General features: G+C 32.7%; 1 protein-coding gene across 20 annotated transcripts in view; it reads right to left on the bottom strand.

Moving 5' to 3' along the window:
• LOC143225405 (uncharacterized) overlaps nt 1–15,480 on the bottom strand; it is a 106,271-nt gene that overhangs the window by 63,401 nt on the left and 27,390 nt on the right. For 15 of the 20 annotated variants that reach the window (XM_076454773.1, XM_076454762.1, XM_076454765.1 and 12 more), the window contains 6 exons: nt 13,460–13,629; nt 9,879–10,099; nt 7,970–8,127; nt 7,612–7,700; nt 4,894–5,140; nt 2,356–2,686 (listed from right to left, as the gene is read on the bottom strand). In XM_076454773.1, coding sequence (XP_076310888.1) covers nt 2,356–2,686; nt 4,894–5,140; nt 7,612–7,700; nt 7,970–8,127; nt 9,879–10,099; nt 13,460–13,629 — 1,216 coding nt within the window. The remainder of the gene's footprint in view (nt 1–2,355; nt 2,687–4,893; nt 5,141–7,611; nt 7,701–7,969; nt 8,128–9,878; nt 10,100–13,459; nt 13,630–15,480) is intronic. The other 5 variants (XM_076454766.1, XM_076454768.1, XM_076454769.1 and 2 more) reach the window with 1 other exon arrangement.

Here is a 15,480-nt window from a genome sequence, read left to right as displayed (position 1 = left end):
TCTGTGTACGGGCATGTTCAATTTCCAACATTCTGTGCGGGCATATTCAGTGTTAAAAGTTCATGACAAATTATCATCATTTTTTAAAGCTTTATAAATACTTCAAGCTTCATAGCTCTGTGACAGAAGTCTTTACTGTCTTAGCTTTATGCTATGCTTAATTTCTAAGAATAAAAGTTCTTGGCTCAAGTTGCTAGGTGGCAGTACAAGTTTTGGAAGAAATATGTTTGTTCTGAATTTCTTTCAAAGCCACGTTGCCAACTCCTAGGCTACTCTTTTAACCACAAATAGTGGGATTGACTGTCACAAAATTCAAACCTCGAACATTCAGATTCCAAGTTGAGCATCCTAACCACCCAGCCATGCCAGGCTATTCAAAGCTATTACTGGAATGAAGCCTGAAGGTGTATTGAAAGACGATATGTCAGTAAATAAAATATTAAACAGTAATATAATAAAGGCAGTCTTATATGTCCCCCCTCAGTGATATAGTGGTAAATCTGAAAGCTTATAACATTAAAAATCAGACTATGACATCCACAGTGGGTACATCTCAGATAGTTCATTGTATAGCTTATTTGCTTAAATTCATATACATAGAGTCATAGACAAACAACACATCTACCTTCAAATTTAAACCAAATAAACCCCAAACAAGTTCCAAATCTGGGAAACTTAACAGAAATTAAGCACTAGCTTTAAGACATAAATACTCTAAATTTAAAGTTTTTTTACACAAAAGTCTTTAGTTTCTACAGTTTTACAGCTTTATGATACATTGTGTTCAAAGATATGCTTCAAATATGCTCTGCAGAAAAATATGAAGTCCACACCAATTTAAGCAACTAAAGACAGATTAAAAGACAAAGATAAAAGAGTAAAGAATTTAAAATAAGTCAAAACTGCTTATTCTGTATTGAATTTAATTTAAACAATATTTCCCTGGTTTACATATAAGAACACAAAAAAATTGAAAAATAGTACATGTCCAAGAAAATATGTCATACAATTTAGTAAGTGAATCTTGTATAATGTTGGTCTACAATAGCCTTAATAAAGTTTTATATTTCTTTTTTAGTAAGCTCAACCTACTTCAGAATTTTTTCAGGGTACATTTATTTCCATTCACTTTCTAAATAAATCAAAATAGCACTGATAGGCAGGATCCTGTTGGACCAATAAATAAATCATCACCACACCTACACATTGTACTTACAATCAGAAGAACATTGTCCTTGACTTACAGCCCTCTATCTGTATGTAGTTTCATCAAAGCTATATCAACATCTGAACGTGTAACAAAATATACTCTAGAAATAAGACATGTATGTTGTAATTTATTACTTTTTACAAAGTATTTCAACAATGAGCTTTGATTTCTTTCTTCACACAAGTGTATATGTACAAACACTTTCTTTTCTCTTGCCTCTGTGAACAAAAAATACAAGAGTAACATAAAATTTGTTTTAGTCATAAGCTATGTCCATCTTTAACATCATTTATTAGATATGACCTTACAGATGATACAGTTCATTTCTAAAATAACGAAAAGTACGTACTCCTAATATGGTTTATTTAGCTATTCTATGTCCACCTACAATATAAGTTATTAAATATAGTCAATATTTCTACTAACCTTACAGATGATATTGTTTGTTTCTAAAAGAAGCAAAAGGAACATACACACATACACCCAATACAGGTTTCTCATTCCACACTGATAAAATGATGACTACTGATCAACAAAACACAACAACATGTTTAACAGGAACCCCAAAACTAGTGTATAATAAGAACCCTGAAACCAGTCTATGTATAAATTACTTATAACCTTACTGGCAAAATTTCCTTATCAATAACTAACAGACTGACTGCATTAACTCTTCACTAGCTAATTGATTAATTGATGTGAACTGAATAACTCAGTAACTGAAACTGAACAGAATAACTCACTAACTGACATTGAACAGAATAATTCATTAACTAACTCTGAATGGAATAACTCACTAACTGACACTGAACAGAATAATTCATTAACTAACCTTCAATGGAATAACTCACTAACTGAAACTGAACAGAATAATTCATTAAGTAACCCTGAATGGAATAATTCACTAACTGACATTGAACAGAATAATTCATTAACTAACCCTGAATGGAATAACTCAGTAACTGTCGCTGAACAGAATAATTCACTAACTGACAATGAACATAATAACTTACTCATTGGCATGGAGTCTGTCATTTATAATGTATTCTTATTTCTACATAATACACAAAACTTATTTATATTGCCTTGAAATGTTCCCTTTAGTAAACAAACATCTAAATTAAAATACTGAAAATACAGCTTACAACAATATTGAGGTCCTTGAGAAAATCTTTGTTGTTTCTCTTGCCTCTGGAACTCTTGTAAGTAGTTCAGTTGCTGTTGTTGATATGACAATGTGTTTATATTATATTCCAATGGTTTTTGAAGCTGATACTGTTGAAGTTCTGGGATTTCTTGCTTTGATTGTTCAGCCAGGTGTAATTGACAATGAGCATGGATTTGTTGAGAAGGCTGGGATTCTTTCAGTTTCTTTTGAAGATGGGTATTTCTCTCCTTTTTAAAAATCGCTGTTTGATTTCTAATTACCATTGCAACTATTCTCACATCTTCCTCCGTTATAATCCCAGTCATTTGCTGAGAAAATTCATCCATTAAATGACGTCTTTATTCATAAAGACAGTGGTTTAAATAAGACAAGTTAAACAATTTGAAAGGAATTAAAATTATATCGTGATAAAGTATAAAATATAAATAAGAGATTTTGAAGATTGGAATGAACTAGCTTGGAAATATTACAAGATAAACTAGATAAAGTAATGACAACATATTTTCCATCTGTTTCTATACAGTGAGGGATTATTACATGCACACACACACACACACACACACACACACATATATATATATATGAAGTTCAAATCTTACTAGCCGTCCTTAATTTAGCACTGTAAGACCAGAGGGAAGGCAGCTAGCCATCACCACCCACCACTAACACTTGGACTACTCTTTTACCAACAAATAGTGGCATTGATCGTAACTTTATAACACCCCCACGGCTGAAAGGGCGAGCATGTTTGGTGTGATGGGGATTCGAGCCCGAGACCCTCGGATTACAAGTCGAGTGCCTTAACCACCTAGCCATGTCGGGCCGTTTTAATATATATTTATTATCGTATGTAAGAAGGCATCTTTGAATATTACAAAAATTCAAATACAATTATAGATTTAATCACGGATAACATCATATTACACAATGAAACTTTCCTGTCCCCAGTGACGGGAAACTTTAGATAATCTATCTATTTAAATTAATCGAAGTACCTTAAAAAGTTTAAATGTGTGTATTCTTGGTTTCACTCATACCTAAAGCTCCGAACTACTTACACCACTCACTACGAAAAGTAATTGTTGAATATTTCAGTCACGCAAAGATCCACTCAACAATAACACACGGTAGGTCTAAACGTAAATTGTTTATTCTTTAAATTACTTCACGTTTTGAAATGTAAATAACAGTGTGATTAGTTCCGAACAATTTAGTGTAGAATATCTGCTTGTGGAATAAAATTTGACATCAACATTACTCATGTCTGTCCCACCGTGATTTCAAACATGAATGTTGAGCTTTATCTGCGAGCACAGCTTTTTATGCACAACACCGGAATCTTCTTCGTAAATGGAAGACAGTTGGAGACTTGTTTGTTTTGGGAATTTCGCACAAAGCTACTCGAGGGCTATCTGTGCTAGCCGTCCCTAATTTAGCAGTGTAAGACTAGAGGGAAGGCAGCTAGTCATCACCACCCACCGCCAACTCTTGGGCTACTCTTTTACCAACGAATAGTGGGATTGACCGTCACATTATACACCCCCACGGTTGGGAGGGCGAGCATGTTTAGCGCGACGCGGGCGCGAACCCGCGAACCTCGGATTACGAGTCGCACGCCTTACGCGCTTGGCCATGCCAGGCCAGGTTGGAGAGACACAACTTATTTAATAAGATAATAAACATAAGTGACAGTATTTGTGTTAAAAAAAAACCCCAATAGATGGCTTACAATGTATTACTATTATTATTGACAATTTTCACCTTGATAAGAAAATTTTAAAAATTTGGTCAAAAGTTGTACCTTCACCACAACATTCATAAAAATCGTAAGGTAAGACATCTGGCTATGTTTGTGTTGATTGTTTGTTTTGAAATTTCGCACAAAGCTACTCGAGGGCTATCTGTGCTAGCCGTCCCTAATTTAGCAGTGTAAGACTAGAGGGAAGGCAGCTAGTCATCACCACCCACCGCCAACTCTTGGGCTACTCTTTTACCAACGAATAGTGGGATTGACCGTTACATTATAACGCCCTCACGGCTGAAAGGGCAAGCATGTTTGGCGCGACGGGGATGCGAACCCGCGACCCTCAGATTATGAGTTGCACGCCTTAACGCGCTTGGCTATGCCGGGCCTATCTGGCTAGATAAGAATATTACTTGGAGAACCAGTAATACATGGTTTATTCTATAAGGTTTTATCAAACACAACATCAAAATATAAATTAATCAAAATTTAACCAAGGACCCCGTACAGGTGATGATCAAATATACACTAAAATAGTTTTTGTTAAAAATAGAAAAGGATAAACATTCTTTACACATATATTGTTACAATAATATAATAAATGTTTAGAAAGCATGTTTATAAAACATTTATTTCAATTAAGTTTTTAGAAGAAAATTTAGCTACTATATAGAATTACGTGATGGACATTGAGCTAGTGCATATATATAAAAAGAGAGGAGAAATGTAAGCTTTGAAGATTTATACATACTAAATCATATACCAACACACCATTGCTTGAGCAACTTCATCCGGGTTATCAGACTCAACATCAAATTCAAACTGGATTGCTTCATTTTCCCTGTGTTTGTCTTTTCGTTTCTTGGGATCCAATACCTGAAGACGTAATTCCACTTTCGACTCGGCGCTAATCAAACTTTTTTCTCGGTTTACAAACTCAACCTTTACACCAAGTTCCTCTTGGAAAAAATCCAACTGCAGAAGTTCTTTCACAGTAGGCCTACAAGTAGCTAACAGACTGTTACTATTGTAACAAAATAATGAATTTATAGGCATGTTTTAAGAGATGCCTACATAACCCAAGTGTTTATTAAAGAAACAAGATAAATTTATGATATGCATATCAATATAAAATCCTAATAGACGAAAAGCACATTAAAGCTATAAACAAAAAATGTAAGGCAACGCACATATTGTACATATATAGCAATATTAGTACCTAACACGACACCGTCAATAGTCAGTTTGTTCTACTACTCATGGCTTTACATTTCTTTTTTTTTCTTAGATTTTATACGTTTATTTAACTCCATTTGATGTTAAATCTTCAGGTTCTTAATCTAATCCAACATTTATAACATATTGTTTTCGTGGACATTTGGCCTATCTTTATCTCCATTATTTATTCTACTTTTTATTATAGTTCTTTTACTATCTTATTCAGACTTTCTGTTTTTAAGTGTCATATATAATTTGGTGTATTTCTCTCTATTTTAAGTATCAATTTTAGTGATTGAATGGAGTTGAACTCACTTTTCTAACATTCTAAAAATAAAACCACAAACTCTAATAGCTTCAATCCTCATTACTCCATTCCAGACTGTTTTACTTCAGTTTAACTCCATTGTACCTCAGAATGGCTGGTAAAGGTATTAACACGTTTACTAATCAAGCAGAGAACAACGCTTCGACCTTCCTAGGTTATCTTCAGGTTAACAAGCATTACTCCATTCCAGACTGTCCCACTCCAGTTGAATTCTCGATCCATTTCTTTATTCCGTCTCCATATTTTTACCTAATACATTACTATTGATCCAACTAACGAATCAAAGAGCTGGATTATCTGTGTAATGTTATTCTCCTTATTACATTTATAGGTCTTTGATCATTGATGTCTTATCTGCTCTATTGTGCATTCCTGCTTGTCAACCAAATATTTCTTTATCACCTATATATCTTGATTCTTCTGTTTCTTTTCCTTAAAATTATTACTCATTATTGGTAACTAATATAATTAATATTAATAATAATATCTTACTTATCTTATATTCTCACCTCCACAGCGAATTAAATTATCAGTCTTACCTAGCCATAGAAGTTTCATAAATGAATGGAGTTGCCTTGCATGCACAAACTATAAAGCCACTAGTAATGAGCATACACATGTAAGGACTAGAAATCTGTCCTATCCACAAACATTAAAATAAAACACTCAAGGTCAGTCCTTATCATTCAAGTATTTACTGAGTCTTCCCTCAAACCAGCCTTTTAAAAAATAAACTGTCTGAACTGAATATTACCCTTATGCTACCAAAATATAAATTTGCAACCCCTAGTCTTATCATTAATTTAAGTATAAAAAATTATACCCAACACTGTCAAATCCATTAACAATCTTAAACACCTCAATCATGTGAATGAAAATGTCCAACGATTATTTTATTGGCTTAAGAAACCCTAAACTATCTGGAATTGTACATTTCCCCAGAGGTTTTCCGAACCATTTTGAACAATATTCACGGTCAAATTTCTAATTAATTTTGTAGAAAAAAAAAATCAGAGATCACAACCAGTTACGTTTTTAGATGAAGAAACCTGATAATAACAAAAGTTTTGTCACATTTCTCAAACATTAATTCTCAAACCAATTAATTTTTAAAAGTTTCAGTTGTACATGAACAACAACATATAACCGAATTAACCAATTATAATTCTTCCGCATATAAATGGAAATTTTAGAAGTTTAAGCAAATAAACATTAGAAAAGTGTTTGCAAGAAAATGTATTTATTTCACATAAAATTTAAATCATGCTTTCTAATCATTCCTGAGAAAGGTCATTTTGATGAATTTTCATATTTGCTCACCCAATCAGACCCTCTTTAATTATTTTCTGTCCTCCCTCATATGACCTTTCCATCCCACGTGTTATCTTTCGAATCCTTCCCAATAATTGTAAAGTAAAGATCCCAGTATTGAACACAGTTTCTGAATGTGGTTTAACCTAGAATTATGACACCATTTAACTGAACAAACTTATCGCTGTGCAAGACACGTTAAGAGTTCAAAATTTGTACACTCGTTTCTTTATCTCCACTTTCTTTTGTCTGTTAGAGTTTTTGTATGAATTTCCAATAGTTCTTTCACACAAGGTATCCATTTATCCTCTTTTTCTTAATATAAAAAAAACAAATATACTATATTTGTATTTAATAACATAAGTTTCCATATAAATCTAAGCTTAACATTCTGTGCAAATATGCAATAAACATACATATGTATAATTGTGCATCAAAGGAAATGTTGACAAATTGATTGTGAAGGTTTAACCATGGATGTTAGAGCTCTCAGATTCCGATGCATCAAACTGAAAAAAAAAATTTGGTACCGGGGACCATCAACAATTACTTTTCTTATCAGTAACCCATACACATGCTAGGCTAAAACCAGGAAATAAAACAAACAATAACGGCAGAACACTCTCTACCACCTGTGTTCTTTCTTCAGTTGAGTGCAGTTTCTGATGATATCTCGTAGGTTCGGATTCTCCACCTTGTGAAAACTTTGAGGTGGGATACCCTGTTAATAACAAAATATACTGTTGTCTGACTCTTAAACAATGAAATTTAAAAGTATTTACTCCTACGGTAATTTAAAGCAATACTTCAACAATTACTACAATTAATTCTCTAATATACAAAGACAATAAAGTTTTGAATATATATCTATAATAATAATAAAAGCTAACTGTTTTATCCAGGTTTATCATTCCTTATTTGTAGGCTTAGCACGAGTTTTACATGCAGTATTTGATGACTTTTCACCATATTATTGATGAATCTACTTACACTTATTACCCTCTTATAAATCTGGGCAGGGCCGCTACATTCTGAGTATGGATATTCCGTGGTGACCATCTCCAACATGCACATTCCAAAAGCATACACGTCAACTGATTCGTCGTAATGCTCTTCGTACATTTCTGGGGCCATGAACTCTGGTGTACCTGTGAAAATAATAGCCTGTCCTTAAGTTTCAATGTTATTTTCATGAAAACACCAGATATTCAAAATATTTATAATTATTGACGAATTAAGTTTGGAATCTGATTTGTAGTATACATAAAGAACTGAAAGAACTAGTAAGTTTTGGCATTCTAATTTGAAACTAATACACACTATGCTGTGTGAGGTGTAATTTTATTTCTATTTTGTCTCTTATTTATTTGACTCATTTGCTTTAAGCCTTATCTCGCCTACCTACTAACGAACATCAAGTATTAAACAAATGATTTTGATACATGAAGCTTTCCTAGTGATATGATGTGTACTCTCGTTATCCGCCAAGACAATATAAACCTTTAAACCTGAAGTTATATTCACGAGGACGAGAGAAATAGGCATGCGATTTGTTTATTGTTAAACACAAAGTTATACGATGGGTTATCTGTGCTCTGCCCACCACGGGTAAAAATACTCGAATTATAGGAATCATAAGTCTGTAGACTGATCCACTAGGGAGCGAGAGAGAGAGGGGAGAGGTAGTGTTAGGTTAAAGACTTGTAATATTGTTATGTGTAAGATATTTGATTTTTGAAATATATACTTTTAAATGTGCTTTTATCTCTTAACGTTATATCTAGTGGTAAACCATTTTAAAGATTAGCTTTTCTTCTACTGGTTCTTTTTTTTTCAATTCATTATCATTGCTATCATTATGGAGAAGTAAGTGTAGAGGACGACGTGAAGACGAAAGACTTTCGAAACGTCGTTCTCTACACTTGTGTCCCCACAACAGGCAGTTGCCGTACATTCTACAAAGTTTCGTCATGAATACTCTGTCTAAACAATCTATCAAAAAATTAAAAACGTTGTTTTTGATTTTGGTGAATGAGTTGTTTATTTACAAGTTTTGATCAGACACTTTTTATTTAGTTTGATATTTTATAATCCTCTTATTTTTGTATCTTGTACTGTAATATAGAGATGTTTATGTACCTATGACCCTTCTAGTTAAAATGTAATTGTTTTCAAAGTTATTATATTTTTCAGGGTTCTCATTTTGGAAATACTGGCTCAAAATAACACTTTAATTTCTTTATTTTGTGGACACAAAATGTGGGTTAGCTCACGATTGACGTACTTTATTTTTACCTAACTTGTTTTATGTTAAGCTATATAATTAACATGCTTAACTTTCCTAACTTTGATAAATTGTATTTTTTTTTTCGGAAGCTTTTGGATTTAACTAAATTCTGTGAGTTTCTTTTACAGTAACTTGTACTGATATAAACTTTGAGGAATTCATTTCTTTTGTTAGGTAAGAAAAAGATCATTTTGTTTGAACTTCTTTAGAGTTTTCATATTATAAGCCTTAGTTTAAGCTATAACCTTCATCTTACCCTTAACAGTTTACCACATACATCACTAAACGAACCCTTGTTTTGTGACTGTATTTTTTTATTGTTTTTGTAAACAGATGATATTTTTGTACTTGTTTAATTACTGACATTAGAATTGTCTCTCTGCTGCACGTGGAAAAATCATTATAGGGTGTGGTTCGAACTTCGGGCCTAAATGATTGCTCTGAGGGAAACGGTTTTACTTGGAATATTATAAGAGTAATGTTACATTCTTATAGGAAAAGTATTGACTAACTGCCTGCTGAACCAGAAACTGTTTTACAAAGAATAATGCAATAACAACATAGTTACTTTGTATATTACATGCTTATATGAAAGTTCTAGACTAGTCTCACCTATAACAGTTTTTGCAAAAGATGCATTTTTTAGAGTTGCTAAACCTAAGTCTCCAATTTTCACAGAACCAGTAGGACCAGTTATGAATATGTTATCACACTTGATGTCTCGATGAATGATTGAAGGAGACCGTGAGTGAAGAAAGCTCAAACCCTTCAGAATTTGTCGACACCACGACTTCAGAACCTTCAAGTTGATCTTTCTAAACCTACGAAGGTAACTGAAGGAAAAAACAACAACAAAGCAGAGTCCAACCTGCTGAATGAAAGGGTATGAAATAAACAACTATAAATTTAAAGGTAGATACTTTAAAATAGAAAAAAAATTCTTTAAAAATTAAATAAGACAGTTCTATTATATTTTCTTAATAAAAGCTAACTTTTTAGATAAATGTAAGAACATAGTGATATACGCAGTAAGTTAAAAATAATGTTATGAGTTTTACTTCAATAGAAAATAGTTAATTTTTTTAAATATGCTGAAATGGAATGTTATGTGTAACTGGAAGAATACTGCAAATTAAGTACTGTGTATATAAAATTATTAGTTCATTAATATGTTACAGCTACTGAGAAAATTGTGCACACTAGTTTACAAGCACGATGCTTCGCCAAATATTAGTGAAATGTTTAATAAGAATTTTTAGATACAGACCTGTCTACAATTCATCTAGTATGGCTGTCAAATTCAAGGTGACCACCACACTCGCGGGATAGGATTAATTACATTAAATATCTGTTCGTTTAAAATTAAAATGATTGTATAAACTCATAAATGGTCACTTATTTTCTCTAAATGTTCATTAGAAGTTCAAAAATACCCTAGTTATTGTGTAATATTAATATATCGGACGTGTTCAATCATATCTCACAAGAAACTTACGTTCAGTCTGGCCTTTCTCTACCACAATTTAACATGTTTTCTTTCAAATAATTGTCAGTTGTCAGGTTTTTTACGTATGCCATATAAAATATATATTATATACTTTAAAATATTTAAAATTCATATTGTTGATATAACTAAAACACGTTGATACTTTCTTTTTATGGTTTCTATGTTGTATACTACATGGCAGCGTCGTACAATACATAACACTATTGTATTGAACACAAGTATAGTTATTTCTGTTCAATTGACCTTCGTGTCTTCACAAGAACCTTGACAACTGATTTAACACAACAAGTGATAAAATCAGTAATACAGACGTTGAGTTATCTAACAATAGTGTGTTATTTCGAAGTATTGTTAAAGTGACTACAGAAATCTCTTTAACGACGATCGTTAGATCTGAGACACTGCTAACTCCTATAGAAGAATTAGCTAGAGAATATTATTTACATTTTGTATAACAATTGTTTGTTGTTATACACAAAGCTACACAATAGGCTATATGTTCTCTCTCTAGCACCGGTATCGAAACTCATAATTTGAGGAATTCGAATAAAGAAAAAACGACAAAACTTTGCTGTTTCCTTGAGGTGATATTTAGAAATGAGGTAAGAACATTTTGTAAATAACATATATAAGTAACGGTCGCTATGAAAATCTCGTCAATAACATATATAAGTAAAGGGCTCTTTGAGAATCTCGTCAATAACATATATAAGTAACGGTCTCTATGAAAATTTTATCAATAACATATACAAGTAACAGTCTCTATAAAAATCTCGTCAATAACATATATAAGTAAGGGCTCGGTCTCATATATAAGTAACGGTCTCTATGAAAATTTTATCAATAACATATACAAGTAACGGTCTCTATAAAAATCTCGTCAATAACATATATAAGTAAAGATCTCTAGGTTGTTCGCTGTCTTCCTCAATTTTGAAAGACTAGAAGAAAGCAAAGACTTCCAGTGAATGTCAAAGTTACATAAAGCAAAGTGGAAAAACAAATGTGGGACAAAGTTTAAAAACATTAAGATTTAAAAGAACTGGCAATAAAAAGGACAGAAAAAGAATCAGAAGATGGCGTGCCGGATAGAGTTAACTTTTATCACTTCGCAAGAAGGATTTTTTTTGTGATGACTCATCGAGTACACATCATTTAGGTACTACACTTAAGACAGACGATCAGGTGTGAAAATTTGTAGATGGTTTACTGTCAAAACTCGGTGCACGTGTTACAATGTTACAGATGCTGTTTATCATTCACTGTTAGTGTTTTAGTTCACACTATTAAATTTGGAAAGTATTTCATAAATTCTAGATAAGGAACATGGAAAGTTGAAATGTTTGGGTTTGACAGTGTTAAATTCGAGTGTAGCAAAACGTACAAATGTATTAATAATGAAATGCGAGATTGCGCACGAAAGAATTAAAAAAGTAATATATTCTTAAATAATTTTATATGGAAAGTGTCGTTGACATATTTAAAGACTGGTGGTCATTTTTGTACTAAATTTAGGTGACATTTTACTTTAAAATACCGTTATTGATATTCATTTTATTATACATAACTTGAACATTTTCACTGAAAGTAAACGTTGTTATCAGCATATTTGATTACATTTTAGAAACATTCTTAAAACCCATTGTGCATTCAATTAAATTTGTTCTATATCTAAAAGTGCTTGTTTATAGCATGTTTGTCTTAAACACAAGTTCAAACTTTTATCCAAAGCTGACACTTTTATACACATAATTGCTTGCATTTTTTTAGTCTTCGTGACAATCTGGAGTTTCCTGAGACTAAATTTAACTGAAACTATTTGTCTGATGTTTTTTCACGGTTTTATAGCAAAAACAAGCAAACTAGAAGCTTGCTTATTTCCTTTGATGAAATGCAGATGGGTTTATTTACAGAATTGATAATATTACCCTATCTACCTACCAAATTTCATGCTTTCCACGAATCGTGCATAATTTTTCATTATGTGGTGCAGTTTAGATTTCAATATTTCTGAATAAAAATTACTATCAGAAAAACAACGCCTATTATAAGAATTTGTTTTACTATTCTGAAAACGACACTCTAAAATAGGAGAGTAACCAAAGAAACTACCAGTGGTAAAACTTACTCTGTTGTAAGTTTCAAAAGTCACCAGTTGTATGTTAAGTTACCCTAAACCATATACTCAGAGAAATCTTTTGAACACAAAACAAGTATGTATTGATAAGGACTGTGTATTTCCACCTCAGTAAAAGTGTTACTGACAAGGTACTTTCTAGTCAGTACTTACGTTTTAAAGTTATAGGAGTCATCAGTTTTGTGATAAGGACTGTGTATTTCCACCTCAGTAAAAAAATAACTGATAAGGTACTTTCTAGTCAGTACTTACATTTTAAGGTTACAGAAGTCATCAGTTCTGTGATAAGGACTATGTATTTCCACCTCATTAAAAATATAACTGATAAGGTACTTTCTAATCAGTACTTACATTTTAAAGTTACAATAGTCATCAGTTCTGTGATAAGGACTGCGTATTTTGACTTCAGTAAAAATATAACTGATAAGGTACTCTCTAGTCAGTACTTACGTTTTAAGGTTACAGAAGTCATCAGTTCTGTGATAAGGACTATGTATTTTCACCTCAGTAAAAATATAACTGATAAGGTACTTTCTAGTCAGTACTTACGTTTTAAGAGTCCCAGAAGTCATCAGTTCTGTAATAAGGACTATGTATTTCCACCTCAGTAAACTGACTTCCCAGTAGTCATAGAAACGTACAATATTAGGGTGTTGAAGCCCTTTTAACATTTCTGCTTCTTCTCGAAACTTCTGCCGAGTACTTTTCTTAAGTCTTTCCTAAGAGAACAGAGCAAATATTTTATATTGAAAGATGCGCAAGCTTAGGGTTGAGTTCTAAAAATGAAATAGTGTACAGTCATTAACCGACTAATGGAAAATTTCCAAGCTGGAAAAAATTTAACACATTTTTCAGGAAATCGTTTTGAAAACGAAGGTCTCCATTCTAATAATAACTTAATACTGGTTGAATTTTATGTATGGTAAAACATTAGAATGTTAAGAAATACATCAAGACCGAAGAACAAATCGGCTGGGTGTTTGTGTCTTCTTATAGCAAAGCCAAACTGGGCTATCTGCTGCGTTCATGGAGGTGAATGGAACCCCTTAAAACGCCTTTCCACCGGGGAACGACCAGCAAATTAAAAAATCTAAGTAAGCAAACTATGACACTGAATAACTCGACTCATTCACAGGTCATCTGCTTGAAACATATGAAACAACACGAACCATATACATCTACAGCACACGATATTTAAGTTCCTCAGGACAATGTTATGAATGTTACAAGTCGGAACTTATGTTTGAAGAATGAAACATCATAAAATATTTATTGCTTGTTACATATTATAATCTATTTTGGACAATTCTTCAATTTATTATGTTACGTACATTACGTATTACTATTTCAAATAACTGGAAATTTTATTTTTTATTTAATGTTAATGTCGATATGTATTAAATTTATGAAATTTGTCAAGAAGACTCATACACGTACTTTTCTTTCCTAACACAAACATATTTTATAATTATATATGTAATAAACGGCTGGTATGAGTAGAGAAAGCAGTATATATATAATTTTCTCTACTAGTGGGTTTTCTCGTCATCACGGATTATATTTTATAATACAAACAGCAATACAGTTTATAAATATTTCTTTACATACAAGAGTTTTACAAACATAAAAACTATACTGAATCTTCTACCTGGTCTAGAATTGAATATTTTATCAACGATCTAGGTCAATGACGAGATAATTAATTTTGAGTTGATACCGTTACAACTCGCTTAATTTGCTAGCTTGGCTGGCGTCAAACCGTTTACAAGCTGACTTTTTACCGACGAAAACATTTAATGTCTTCGTGGAAACACAATTGATTCTAGGCCATGAGAAGGACCGTTTCTCTGTTTTAACCTAGAGGCTTGTTCTGCCTTTATTTTCTTTTCAAGTCTATACCTTTCTACCTTTCCGCCTATCTGACGATGGCTGCATCCCTCATCTCCCTGCTCACGTCTCATGGTCATGCTAATATTTACAAATGGCTTTTCCCGACACTTCTGAGATATTCCAGCCAGACGGGTATTTCCAAGCCCACCACAACACATAGCTAAATATACATTTCACTCAATCACTCGAATTATATCTAACCTCCAAGACCAGCTTCCAAGCCTCCTACTTGCTGAATAATTTAAAAATCGCGTGCGAAGCTGAAGAAAAATCACAGTTTCTGAGCGTCCTTGGTTGTCTCGTAGGCTTCCCTGGAACCTGCTGGACTCATAAACCTAAAAGACTTTCGCGTCAGTTTAATTTTAGCTTACTAACGTCGAAAAGTAATTCACTGAAGTTAAACGCTTTGCAATGTTCAAAATCTAAAAAGTTCGTGGTCACACTCTCATAAGCGTTAGCCACATTTATAGCTTCCGAAGCTTATAGTACACTATCTGTAGCTGGCCATTAACAATTACTGTCTTTCGGTGCGTCGGCTTGTATACTTCAAGGCAAGATTCTCGAATGTTCAACAATTTTCCAAGATACGCCAGTGTTTTCACATTGTATGTTCTTCTTTTTGAAAATATTCTACAAATTTCGAAAACAGGTGGGATTTGCACCATACGCATCAAATAATA

Source organism: Tachypleus tridentatus, chromosome 9 (genome assembly GCF_004210375.1).
Source record: "Tachypleus tridentatus isolate NWPU-2018 chromosome 9, ASM421037v1, whole genome shotgun sequence".
In the NCBI taxonomy this organism is placed as follows: domain Eukaryota; kingdom Metazoa; phylum Arthropoda; class Merostomata; order Xiphosura; family Limulidae; genus Tachypleus; species Tachypleus tridentatus.
The sequence above is the reverse complement of the archived record's forward strand: the minus strand, read 5'-3'. Positions and strand labels throughout refer to the sequence as shown.